The 13,577-nt window shown below is 37.1% G+C and overlaps 1 protein-coding gene across 5 annotated transcripts in view; it reads left to right on the top strand.

The window, feature by feature from the left end:
• LOC113236433 (rho GTPase-activating protein 100F) overlaps positions 1–3,720 on the top strand; it is a 72,843-nt gene extending 69,123 nt beyond the window's left edge. For 3 of the 5 annotated variants that reach the window (XM_026472493.1, XM_026472492.1, XM_026472489.1), the window contains exons 19-21: positions 175–255; positions 343–455; positions 559–1,220. In XM_026472493.1, coding sequence (XP_026328278.1) covers positions 175–255; positions 343–455; positions 559–1,080 — 716 coding nt within the window. In that variant the 3' untranslated portion in view covers positions 1,081–1,220. Of the gene's footprint in view, positions 1–170; positions 256–342; positions 456–558; positions 1,221–3,686 lie in introns of those variants that run through there. The other 2 variants (XM_026472491.1, XM_026472494.1) reach the window with 2 other exon arrangements.
• Positions 3,721–13,577: the final 9,857 nt, after the last annotated feature.

Raw genomic sequence — 13,577 nt, 5'->3', positions numbered from 1 at the left:
AAACAGATGTAACCTTACGTTCTCAAACTTACGTCTTAAAAACCTGGCTCGGAGACATTCACAGCATTAGTGTAGAAGCATGGCCACACACTTCGCTTACAGTAGAACACTAGACACAGACTCACTGTTAATAATGGCTAAGCGGTACCTTAACGCATGTATGGTTGTAGACAGTTCGGCGCGGCGAGCCAGCACTCGGGCTGCGTGGAAGCAGAGCCAGTGCGTCGCCAGCGGTCTCACTCATCGTCCCCCAAGGTGCCAACATTGTGACCGAAATAAAATTGTGTAACTTTCTACCATTACCTCTAGAGAATGTTAATTGTACGACAAATATATATGCAGGCCGAGTTCCGCCCTCAGTCAGTCCATATCGGCCTCCAGCGGTAGCATCAGCAGCATCTCCGCCGCCAGCTCTCTCGGGTCGGCCCGGAACCGACCGCTCGCCGCCCGCACATGTACGTATTACGCACACGCATTGCCAACACCGTCGCACGAACGAAGGCACAATTGTATGGGAACTCGTCTCTCTACACTATGGATTTTAAATCCGGATTTCAGGTTCTCTCATCAGTCAGGGGCGGCCAATATCGTCCGCAGTCGCCGCTGCGCGGCCCTCTGCCCGCTCCACCTCGCTCCCGGCAAGTAACGCTGTCTTCGCCCGGATCGCCTAGTAGCAGCTCGGGCAGCCACAGCCCGGCCGACACGATCAAGCACGGTGGCTCGGTGTCGTCTATACTGCGACAGCCAGAGCGGTCGTCTGCGGCGACGTCTAGCCCGCGGCACTCGCCGCGATCGTCGCCCCGCGCCTCCCCGCGCGACTCCCCGCGCTCGCCGCGCTCCACGCCGCGCGAGAGCCGCGACAGCACGCCGCGAGACGGGTCGCGCGACTCGCCGCGGTCCGTGATCCCGGGAACTTCTGCGGGACTGGCCGTGACCCTCAACGCCGAGGCGCGCGGCGCGGCGGGCGCGCTCAGTCCACGCTACAGCTCCACCAACCCGTTCCTGCAGGCGTACGACGCGGAGGAGGAAGCGGAGGCGTGGCGCGCCACCGATATCTTTTCGCCACCCGCGCACACATAGTGCTCATAGCGAATTGAGATTTTCTAGTCAATTTTTTTATCGAATCGAAAGAGTGCTACGATTCCGCTGTATATTATGTTATTTATCGACGAGCGTGGTGCGCGTTCGTGTAATGTTTGTTATATATAGAGCGAGTTACGATGTATATTATTGTGAGAATGTATACCTACTGACGCGCTAGGTGATCGCTTCGCCGGCCGCCGGTGCTTCGCCCCGTAGTTCTTTAGTATTATTTGTATCGTATTGTACATTGTATATAAATATACGTATGTAGGTACGCTCCAGTTTTGTACCGATCGGGCGGGGCGGCGGCGGCGGGCGGTACGCGACGCTACACACATCATCCCACATATCAGAGGCCTGCGTACGCGCTCGGCGCTCCTTGTATATTCCGGGCCGTCACCGTCTCGCACTCCACGCTGCAATCGAACGAGACCTACTGAGAAAGAGTATAAGTCCAGACGCGTGTGTCGAGCGTGAACTCAAGCCAGTAGCTCGAGTAGGGAGAGTGTATCATAGATCAGACGTACGGACTGTCTTGAGACTGAGACCATATCAGAGTAGCTCGTAGATATCACTCGCAGGACATCCGTCGTAGAACGAGCGATTACGTCACAGAGATTAGAAACGCTGCGTATGAATGTTAAACTATTCCAATAATCATTGTTCATTAATCTATTAAATTATATAACGATAATACTACTAATATTAAAATATAATAGAGTTAGAGCATTTTTACGAGTCGCTGATTCTATGAAGGAATGGGGTTAAAATATCCGTTGAGATCGGTCGCAATCTCAAGATCAGAGGTGCTATGTTCGAATTTCAAGTGAAAGAAAATAAAAGTGTTAATCCATCGAACATTTTACAGTTTTAATAAATTCGTCGTTTACGTTTGAGATTCGAAAATAGAATCTCAGTTCTTAAATTAGCGTCTGCTAGACATATAAGAGTGGAGAAATCGACCAATGACAGCACTGATGTATCAACTGTCACTGCCATGATTGGTCCATTTTTTATAGAAAGCGTAATTTATATACACCTGTTTATATGTCTGTCGGAGGCTAAATGGTTACCGTTTACTTTTGAGCAACACTTCAAGACGTTATATTAAATTAATTAAAACTGTTAACTAAATAGCAATGCACAAATAACTCGACTGAAAAGGGACACAAAACGTTTTTGATACTTTACTTTTTACCTGTTTCTCGTTTGTACGGACACTAGATGTTGTTTTGGGAAGTCTCACCACATTGTCTTTGTGACACTGTTCGTCCACGAATTTCGATATCCTCATGTATACCTACCTACCCTTTACATGGGTTTGATGTCAACTTACAGCAAAAACATTGAATAAGAAATTTACACAGGTAGCATTTGCAAATTTTCTATAAAATTCAAAGTAACTTTAAATGGAAACAAAAGTTTCATTGTATTTATAAATTTACATATGCCTATGGGATTCTTGTCCCTGATATTTTATGTAGTATAAGTAGAAAGACGCTATAGTCTACCTACTAGCTTTAATAAATATTAAAAATAATTATAATCAAGGTATATTAAAAAAAATCCACTCAAGTTGTTCGATGTCTTAACAATGTTTTTTGCTTCTAGAATGCGTGGACGAATGTAGCATTTTTTAAAGTGAAGATTAATTCTAAACTTACTGAGGAATAATTAATCTTCGATAATAAATGTTTGCATTTCTAGTCGATGTCTTTACTAAGTTCTTCTCAAACAAAAATAAGGACTAGTCTCGACTTCAAATGCAAAATCATCATTAACAATAGTTCACTGTTCGACACTATACCACTCGAAAGAGAGTTAAAAAATCTATTTGGGATATAGGTAAATATTCCATATGTTTTGTGGTGTACACGATTCACTTTTTAGTAGTCGAGAGGAATTTTTATTATTAAAGCAATAAACACTATTGTTTGAAAGTGTTGTGGGTTATGAAATGAGTTGTGTTGTGGTTTGGTAATGCAATGTGGTATAGTGTATAATAGTTATAGTTGTAAGGGCAAGTTGTTGTTAATTCCATCAGTCGTCAGACAGATCATTTTTCCGGTATCTTTAAAATATAACGATGGTTGCATTCTCGTCCACTGTAAAATGATAGGATTTTTAATAAGAGTATTTTACTGGTTATATAACATACTTATAATGATGGCATACTCCATAATAAATAAATAATTAAAATTCTATGGATGATAAAGTTATTGTAACTATAATTTTATCGTAATTTTATTTTATTGAATATCATAATGTTTTTACAACCACGATATAAACACTTCACTAATTTGTCATTATATTTTTTTTTAAAGCTCCGAACTAGGGAAACCCTTACCGCGGGTGCCATGGACACGCTGATACACAACCACAAATTACACCCAAACACACGAGAGAAATAAATGCAGGTCATACAAATATTTCTCCCGACCCGGGAATCAAACCCGGGACTTGGACGGACGGTTAACCGTCCGGCCTCTGAGGCAGTTAGAGTGATATAAAGATTGAACAAACACAAAGAACAATTCCTTCGATCTGACTAGACACGAACCAGCCTTACATTGGCTAACAGTTCAGTCTAGTCATAACGAAGGAATTTTTCTTTGTGATTGTTCGATTTTTGTATCAATACTAATACATATAATTTTATCGTTAAATATTCTATTTGAACGTGTTATAATAATTATTCGGAACTTACATTAGGTACTTTACAAGTTACTTTGCAATAATCATTGTCTAAATTCAAAAATAGAATAAAGTTAAAATCGATTTTTCTTTAATTAGGACGACGGCTCTGACGACTGATAAATTCGCACGATAAAGCTCAAGACTTGAAGTGTCGCTCGACAGTTAGTAGCCAGCCCGCGTGTAGCGGCTGTAGTGTGTAGTGACTACGCGCACGGCTTCAGTTGGCTTCCCCGGCCGCCACTCAGAGCCACACGCCTTGTTTTGTTACTAATAGCTAGATAATTTCCTACTGTTTTCTTGTGGCTGCTACTGTGGGTGAACTCTATAAACAGAACTATTGCGGACTCATCAATCTTAAAAAAAAATGTAAATGGCCTACTGTTTGCTGGAGATAGCATACCTTAACCCATGCACGAAAAGCTCCACACACTTTTTTATGATATCAAGCAACGGGATAAACAAGCCGTGCGCTTGGTAATAAGTCTGTTCAAGAGAATGCAATGCAACTTAGAGCTTTAAAACGAAAATCTGTGGGGCACTGTCTGTGCGCCCTTCACCCTGAGACATAAGTTGACAAGTCCCATGTGGCTGTAATTTCATCAGATTGTTTTTACGTAGGTAAATTCTATATATCTAGGCAAATTAGGCGGGTAAAGGGAACCAATTTAAACGATCAAGGTTTTTTTCTTTCCTTTTATTCTCAACGAGAGATATGAGAGTCCGCAGTTAGTTTTATTGGCATTATACTCCCGCAATTAGAATTGGCTTGTTGGTTACAGGGATTTACACGAGAATGTTTCTATATTACACTAACCTTATATAGAATAAGTCGTTAAAAGAAGATTATTCAAGTAAGGTTCACACATTGAAGGTTTCATATTCCCACACCTTTGACAGATTTTTTCCATAAAAAATATATAAACATAAAAAATATTTGTATTTGCAAATTCTGCCATATCAATCAACCAGCCTTTTCTGTCCTTGTGGTCACACCTGCATGTAGACTTAAAGATGTCCTTGTTCCAAAATATTGTTGTTCATTTGATTTTGCAATCTTGAAAACTTTGGTTGTTGCTCTCATTGTTGATGTTAGATTTGAATGTATGTCTTAGTATATAGAAATACGTATATCGTTTCAAATACTGAACCGAATTTTGTAATATGCAACGTCTCCTTATGTTTTTTTGAAATCTATAATGTTGTTCCTTTCTTATCTAAAAAACGAACGTAGGGCGTTATAGTGCAAATGGGGTTTATCAAATGAAATATTTGTGAGGTTTTCAAGTAATTGCGGAATCAATGTAGTAACTGTTATATTCTATTAATAAATACCCAATAGTAATATCCAATATGTAACGACGAGTATATCATATATCTATTCGAAATTCTAATTATCTCGCTTACTACAAATATCAGATTTATCTATTCTAGTGAACGAATTATGTCGATGTGAAAAGAGCATTCTAGAATTTATTTATATGATTGTATAGAGACATGTATAGTATAGATGTTTATAGAATTACTATTTAATACATATATGAGGCTAGGTTGATGGTCCTCTGAGTGGCGTCCGCAGTTCGTTTGCGTTGCGAGGCCCTCGGCCTCTCAGATAATATCAGTATTTCGACAATTTGATAAAGTAGCGTTACTACGTGTACTTCGTAACGGTAAACGCCGCTCGTATCTGTACCGGGCGGCTGGAACACAGACGAAAATAAAATAATACGACGTTACATAATGACTTTTATTTATCACGTATAAAATATTTGCATGGTGAAGTCTATTATCCACCACAACGGCGCGAAGAGCTGTGTTTCAATAAACAATGTTCTAAGCGATATGGATAGTGGCGGCTTTGCCTATGGTGCAGAATGTGCGCCGCTAGCGACGCCTCCAATAAGCCTGTGTCGTTTGCGGCACAAGAAGGTAAACGGGCTATTGCTTCCCAATATCATTTATAAATTCACCATTTGCACTTGAATTTCCTATCATTGGGGAAAATACAATTTTAAGTATTCCATTTTGATCGCGTGCCTAACAGAGGGCGCCAGGGATTGCATCCGGGCGCTACACGGGCTAGTGTAGGTGTCAAAATAACGAAATTTTCGCTCATTTATGGTAAGTAATGGCTTTTAGATCCTTTTTCCTGTTCTCAGGCTTTTGTTCCGTACGCATGCCTGTGTTTTATTATCTGTGTTGTGGAGACAAACTCCATTGACAAAAATAAGTCCCTCGAGCTATTTGTATAAGTTTTCTCGCGGTGAAGATCGATCGCATAGCCGAATTTTAAGGAAGGTATGTAGTACCTATATACGAACTGGCTATAAACCGTGAGGAGTGGAGAAAGCTACACCGACAAGAGTCTGGCTCTTAAATAAGATGATGATAATATAGCATATACCTATATTTTATTCTTCTTAGCAAGTTTGCCAAGGTAGATTATGCCCAGGAGGGAGGTGTTCCGACTGCGGTTGACTGATGAGTATATAATATATGAAATATATACTATGTGTTAAATAAATTAGAATACCAGTAGTTCACGTGAACAGCCCCATATCTTTCTACATAAATTTGTTTGTAGTGACCCTCCCTATCAACCTCTTGGTTATACGAGAAGGCACTATAGCCTGTGCGATCGTGCCCGCACAGGGACCGTCTAAGTTAGGTCCTAACCCCAGATCAGTCCGTTTGCGCGGTCTACATTAGGTTATCAGAAGGCTTAGGTAAGCCGCATCGGGTGCACGTATAGCACCCTCCCTATTTTCCAGATAGGTACCGGAGCAGTAGACGCGCTCACTTCCCGTCGCACTCTGCATAACTAATGGTTACCATTTGAACAGTCCCGTATCAGCTTTAACACATCCAATTGTGAAGGATTTTGTGTTAGGCAAGGTTGGTCACAAGGTATCAGACCCCAAATCCGTTCACTTATATTACATTAAGCTAATAAGCAATCATTATTAATACAAAGATCGAATACAAGGAAAAAAATCCTTCGTACCTGCGTTTGTTTTGCCAATCGAGGGCAAATGCTCTACCAATTGAGCTATAGGTCAGCTGACCTTATGTTTTTTTCTATGCGTTTGTTAGTTAAGTGGCCACCACTTACACCACTGGCGCAAGTGACCGACAAGCACGTATTCGACATCTTTTTTAAAATTAATTTCAAATAAGAAATACGACAATTTTCTATCATAGTAACGCGTTTTCTATTGGTAAGATCAATTACTGGGTGTTCATTATTGGTGAGTGCCGATTACTGGTTAGTTAATAAATGATGCTTGGTGTTCATTACCGGAGCTTTAGAGAAATTTTAGTTAAGGTTTTTTTTAGTAATAATTATAATAGGTTTTTTACAAAACACACTACAGCATAACTTTTTTTGAGCCTGATAATTCTGTCGAGTTAAGTAATCACAAATGATATAGATGTTTAAAAAAAAAAGTTATTTCAAATTTAAAGACAAATGTTGATTATTGGTGCAATCACCCTAATTACTAGTAATTTCACAAAAATAAACGAAAATCAGGGTAGTAAAAGTCATAATATTTATTACAATCAATATTACTCATAGATTTAGTATATAGGTACCCATAGATTGGCAATGCAAGTGAAAGAGCGTTAGTATACACGTATGTTAGAGCGAGATGGGTAGACGAGACCACTTCATGATACGCTATGAGCCTGTATGAACCTAGGGTCAACTGACAACGAAACAAATTTCGTTTATTTTTGAAAAATAATTGGTTTTAAAATGTGAAATAGTATTAAGCGAACGTTTATTAGTCATGGTAACGTGTTCAGTACCCGGATGTAACTCATCTAAAAAGGAAAACTCGCAGAATTGTACATTTCACATGTAAGTACTATTTAAATTTTTAGATGTCCAAAAGCACTACCACAAAAGTTTTTTACATAAATATATCCGTAAAATTATACCATTCAAGTGCATTAATAACCCAAATGTATACGAATTCAATTAAAAAATATATCAAATACGTGAATTTCTGAAATTCTTAACCCCACTTTCATAGAGATTGATGCAATCGATAATATGTTATCGAGATGTCATTAACTGAAAAAAAGAAATGCAAAGGCGAGACTTGCAGCCGAAATCATCTTCATACTTAATATTATTGAATCAGAAATTTCTGGTTTTAGTACTTTATATTTAATTAATATTGCATTAGTGCATTATTTTTTGTCTACATTAAAACGAAAATTTCTTTTAATAGCGTAGTTGAGGCACTCATTTTTTTATGTTAATTATTGTTGTTGGTTCAGATTTCCTCAAAACATTGAAGTACGACAGAAATGGCTTATAATGCTAAAGAGAGAAGACTGGGTTCCCAAAAAGTTTTCAAAAATATGCAGCAAACACTTTGAGGAAAAATTCTTTTCCTTTAGAGGCAAGCAAAGATCACTTGTGTGTCCATCTGTCCGTCTGTCACAGCCAATTTACTCCAAACTCCAAACCTACTGGTCTGATTATTTTGAAATTTGGTACACATAATGTATTTGTGTGACCAAAATGTGTAACTGATCATGGGTGTTATAACCGTTTTGTAGAGCTTTGTTATCTTGGGTGAAAGTCCCCATTGTTTACCTACCATCCTATGGCACTGCCAGAAGATGATAGTAGCTTTCTTAATTTTGTATTGAATCATTAATTAATTAGTTAATTAACGTCTCGGCGTTTTGCGATAAGACATTTTGGTGAATACGACGAAGTGAAATCCCGGTGTAATATGTTAATCGATATTAAAGTTAAATCAGTGGATGGCGCAACACTATTTACCTTGCACACATGCACATTATACGCACACAGATGTATTTTTGTTTTGGTCGCGTCTCCAATACTTCAGGGCCAATCTATGGATATACTAAATCTATGATATTACTATTTATAAAGCGACATCTCTTGTCAACTTGTGGTAGCTGTAACGGTTGAATAACGAAAACTTTTCATAGGTTTTTCATAGGTGACGCAACGGCAAAAAAGCCGTTAAAACAAAAAAACAAAGATCTGTAGCTCGGGCAAAACAAACGCAGATTCGGGTACCATCGGATTGAAGGTTGTTGGCGATTGTTGTACATACAAGATCTCTCATAAAACGTGAAAATGCCAAGTTGTAGCGATACACCTTGTAAAAATTGGAGTGAAAACAAAAATTTTAAAACCAGTGAGATAACATTCCACCGGCTATTTGCATTTTTAGTTACTATTTCTATTATTATTCAATGTTTTCTTTTTGTCTCCATAGAAAATTCTATACTCAAATATAGTGATATTCATTTACGAACACTGATGTTTATCGACAATAAATTTTTACTGAAATGTTTGAATTTCTTACTATGATTTTTGTAATTAAAATCCCTAAAATATCGAAGCGAAAAGCGTTCACGTTAAATTGATTTCTTTTATTTTATTATTATTACTAAACATTTTATTTCGAGTAACTTTAACACAACTCATATTTCGGACAACCGTTTCAATTTCGTATCAATTCTCTGTACATTATGTTACTGAATAAACAATTTTTTTTTTTTTTTAATTTGGACGTTGCCTTTGCTTGAAGAAAAATTTATGTGTTTTAGATATTTAAGATATTTAAATTCCATTATGTACATATACTCTTAGATTAAACGTAGAGAATTTTTAATTTTTAAGTTTTTCCAATGAGTTCAAAATAAAAGAAGGTTGGATTGAAGCTGCAGGAAAATCGAAAGATTGGTTTTCTTATTACTATTTCTGACTTTGTTTCAATTTCCATAGCAAATGCATTTAAAAAATAAATAAAATAAAATCGGCTTTATTTTACTCGTGCATGCAAAATAAATTAAAAACAATTATAGAAAATTACATAAATCCTTCATAAAAAACAACATAATTTAATTTATTAAATTCGTTGATGGTTCGAGTTTACTCTTGACAGTGACAGCTTCACCAACCCGTGGTAACGTATGATGGAAAATTGACACTGGCGACGATCGCCACATTTTTTATATTATTCTTATAAAACTGACACTGGTACAAGCCTAGTGGCCGCCATTAAGAAAATAATAATAATTTATATTAACACATTTGCATTGAGTTACAATTATAATTAATATATTAATTTAATAATACACCAGTACCAGTGTAGATATAGTATGAAAAATGGATTTTTTTTTAATATTAAAAACAGCCACATGGTTATAGGACCACATCACTCGTTGAGTAGCGTCAGTTTAAGATTAATAAGGTTAACAATTCACGGAGCGGTTTCCATCCGCGCTCGCACCGGTCTAACAGGTCTAGCGCGCTGTCTAGCAGCCCCGGCGTGCTGCTAGACAGCGGTTTTATTTCAATACTCGCGACCTTGCAAGTTTGTGCGGGCACGAAACCGTTGCGATTGCGGAACGGACCGCGAAGTAAGTGGGAGTTAATTGCAAATCGCGCAGTTAATAGAGAACTTACCCTGCGTGCGCCTGCACCACATTTCGCCTGAACCGAAGTGTACGGGCGACGATGGCCGCCAAGCGCGCAGGCCATCGCGTCCAGCGTGGTTCTATTAGTACCCTGCCACGGCAACCGTCACCACTACAAGCGTAAAACGCGCCGTGAAATGTGCTACTAATTTTACATATTTAACTGTTACATTCTACAGATGCCGCGGGACCGCGGCAGACGCGGGTGAAAACCGCTCCGTGAGTTGTTAGTGTAACGAAAAATGAGTTTCAGCGCCATCTAACGTGTAATAGTTAGCTATTATATACTAGTAGTATTTTTACTAAAACGCCACCTATTGGTGAATGGCTGAACCAGGATGAAAAAATACTGAAATATTGTAATATAATTCTCATTCAAGTGACTGTAAGTTTAATTTTGTTAAATTTTAAAATTGTTTTACGTCGTTTTCACGTTTTAAGCCCTACCCAATCAAAATATTTAAGTTATAGTAGTAGATAATAGAGCGTAAAGTTTGAATTGCACACAAGCTAAAAAGTGGCGACATCGGCACCCGATCTTACATAGAGTCATTACATATCTCCCGTTTTTTTCTATATCTATGGTGCTATCACCCTAATTACTAATAATTTCACAAAAATAAATGAATATCATAGTAGTACAACATAATATTCATTACAATCAATTATTATTGATAGTAATGTTTATAATTTGTAACATTTATTTGTTTGTATTATACTTTATTTTGGGCAGTCTTTGTATTGTAGGGGCTTCTAAAATAATTATTTCCGAAATTCTCACCAAATTGATTAGTGGAGATATCGGGTTAAAATTCCTGAACAATAGGGGCGACTTGGGCAAAACGATCCGCCAAACTCTTAGCACAGAGTACGCCTCTTTAAACTTTAGTTGGACATAGTTTGCAAACAAGAACCAACCCACACCTCGAGTGAAATTGAGTTATGTGTTTAGGTAGAACACCAGATGTGACCTTTACCTGGTCACAAAATATCCTGGCAATATATCAAGCCAAAACGGAGAAAATAAAAGTCCTCCAGGGTACCAAACCTAGACAAGTAACTTTTTAAAAGCTAAAAAGAACCATGCTGCTTAACTTCATTTAATTTATTTTTTTTAAATGGTAAATGGATCCATGTCACATGGTACCTGTAGATCTTTAGCGTTTTCATTACGAAAACTAGAACCAAGCCACATGGTTCTCGTTAACGTAATAAAAAGATTTGCATTTGGTTGTATTTTGCAAATCAAATATAGTCCCTTATGAAATAACCAAGGCGCTTAGTCCTTTATAGGACTAATTATATCTTGTGAAAAGAGTGGGAGATAATAACGTACAAATATATAATTATTATAATGATAATTTACATACATATAATCGTGATTCGTCCTAACGATTGTGATTATTAATAGTGTACTGAACTACGGTTATGAATTTTCAAAAACAGCAACACGAAAAGTAAGCTGGTAAAGTGGTAAATGTAACATATTCGTTTCTACTATAATTCATCTCATTCTATGAACTTCACTGATTTATTTTTTCTGTAGGTCTTGATTATTTACATATAGTCATTTGGCGTGTATAGTCATTATTGCAATTGTCAAATCTGTATATGGACTTTCTCAAAAATAATTCCAAAGTAGTAAATGCTTCACGCCGTCTTCAAGTCTCTCCTTTGCATGCTTAATAAGTCAGGACCCAAGGAGCACACTTTATACGCCTTAAAACTGTTATATCTATAAACAGTCTTAATATGGTATAGATTTAGATAAAAGATCTCTACAAATGGTTTAAAAAAAAAGAAATTGTTCTTATCATTGACTTACAAATAAATGGACGACGGGTCTAATACAAAAACCACGAAAAAAATGTCCCAAGTCATCCTATTTAAACGTAGTGACATGTAAAGGAATATGAAAATGCTAAAACGTTGAAATTAAATTGTAATGTCATCGCAGTACTGTCTAATTTTGCTTGCTTCGCTGTCAGTCGAACAAACGAAGACTAAAGCGTGAATGACGCTCTGTATACGATTTTAACGCCCTATAAGTTCGGACACTTTTTAACGCGTACCCGACGTCCATATAATTGTAAGTCAATGGTTCTTATAGACTTATTTCACTCAAGTCAAAATTTTAACACCTTAATACCAAACAACTTAATTAAGTGTAATCTCTCTTAAGATTTACTCTTATAGTCCTTATTTTAAGTTCATCTGTAGAAGAACTGATTATTTTGAATAAAATTGTTCTATACACATCCAGTAAAGCCTATTAATACTCTAAAAACTAGTGTTCATAAGTTTATTCTAGATATATTTAATTTATAGACTTTCTGTAGTGTTTGTACTTATTGACAAACACGTTATAGCGCGTCTTCAGTAGATTTTATTTAAAAAAATACTACAATTAGTGTTTTTACTCTATTGGACGTTGTAAGAGTTCATGCAAAATGGATAAAGTAAAGAATATTAAAAGATCTGGTGGGCGTAGTGAACCTTGGATATTAAGTCACATCATTAGATACAATCAGCGTTGCCAATGCCAATTGTTAAAAATCCCCAAAAGCCACGGTTAAAATCCCCAAATTTTGGGGAGGGCCAAGTTCATATTCCCCACAAATTTCCCACATCTCCAGTTTTCATTATTTATTAGAAATACATCGCTTAAAAATATAATAAAGAATTAAGAAACTCAAAATGTAATAATGTATTACGTTTGCTGTAAATGTAAACAGAATGTAAAAAGTAAAACTAATTATAAAATTAGATGACTTTAAATCGTTTATTTATTTTAATAATAATAATAATAACGTACACACTCAACATAGCCCCGCCCTAGGGAAACCCTGTATCGCGGGTGCCATGGACACACACGCAGACAACCACAAATTACATCCAAACTCACGAGATAAAGAAATGTAGGCCATACAAATATTTCTCCCGACCCGGGAATCAAACCTGGGACCTCTGCATGGCCGTCCGGCATAGTAACCGTTCGGCCACGAAGGCAGTTATATTAATTATAATATCAATTTTATTCAACATTAATCTGTAATCAGTCTGAACAAAAAATCATTTTTTTTTGCCTTACAAAAATAAGTAAATTGATTTTTTGTTGTGCATTTAAAATTTTTAAAACCGAAAATCGATAACTGCATTTTTATTAAATGTATATTTTATACGTAAATATTTAAAATTTAGCAAGCGCATTACTTTTATGGTAGGTTTTACATCACTTTTCACAATGTATTTAAAGTCGCACGTCAATTCGCGCTTTCTAACCGATTAAACATTGCGCGAAAAAGTCAGAAATATTGCATCTAATT

The sequence above is a fragment of the Hyposmocoma kahamanoa genome, unplaced genomic scaffold, assembly GCF_003589595.1.
Source record: "Hyposmocoma kahamanoa isolate Upper Pololo Valley unplaced genomic scaffold, ASM358959v1 92, whole genome shotgun sequence".
NCBI lineage: Eukaryota > Metazoa > Arthropoda > Insecta > Lepidoptera > Cosmopterigidae > Hyposmocoma > Hyposmocoma kahamanoa.
Note: the sequence above shows the minus strand (reverse complement) of the source record. Positions and strands in the feature narration are given on the sequence as shown.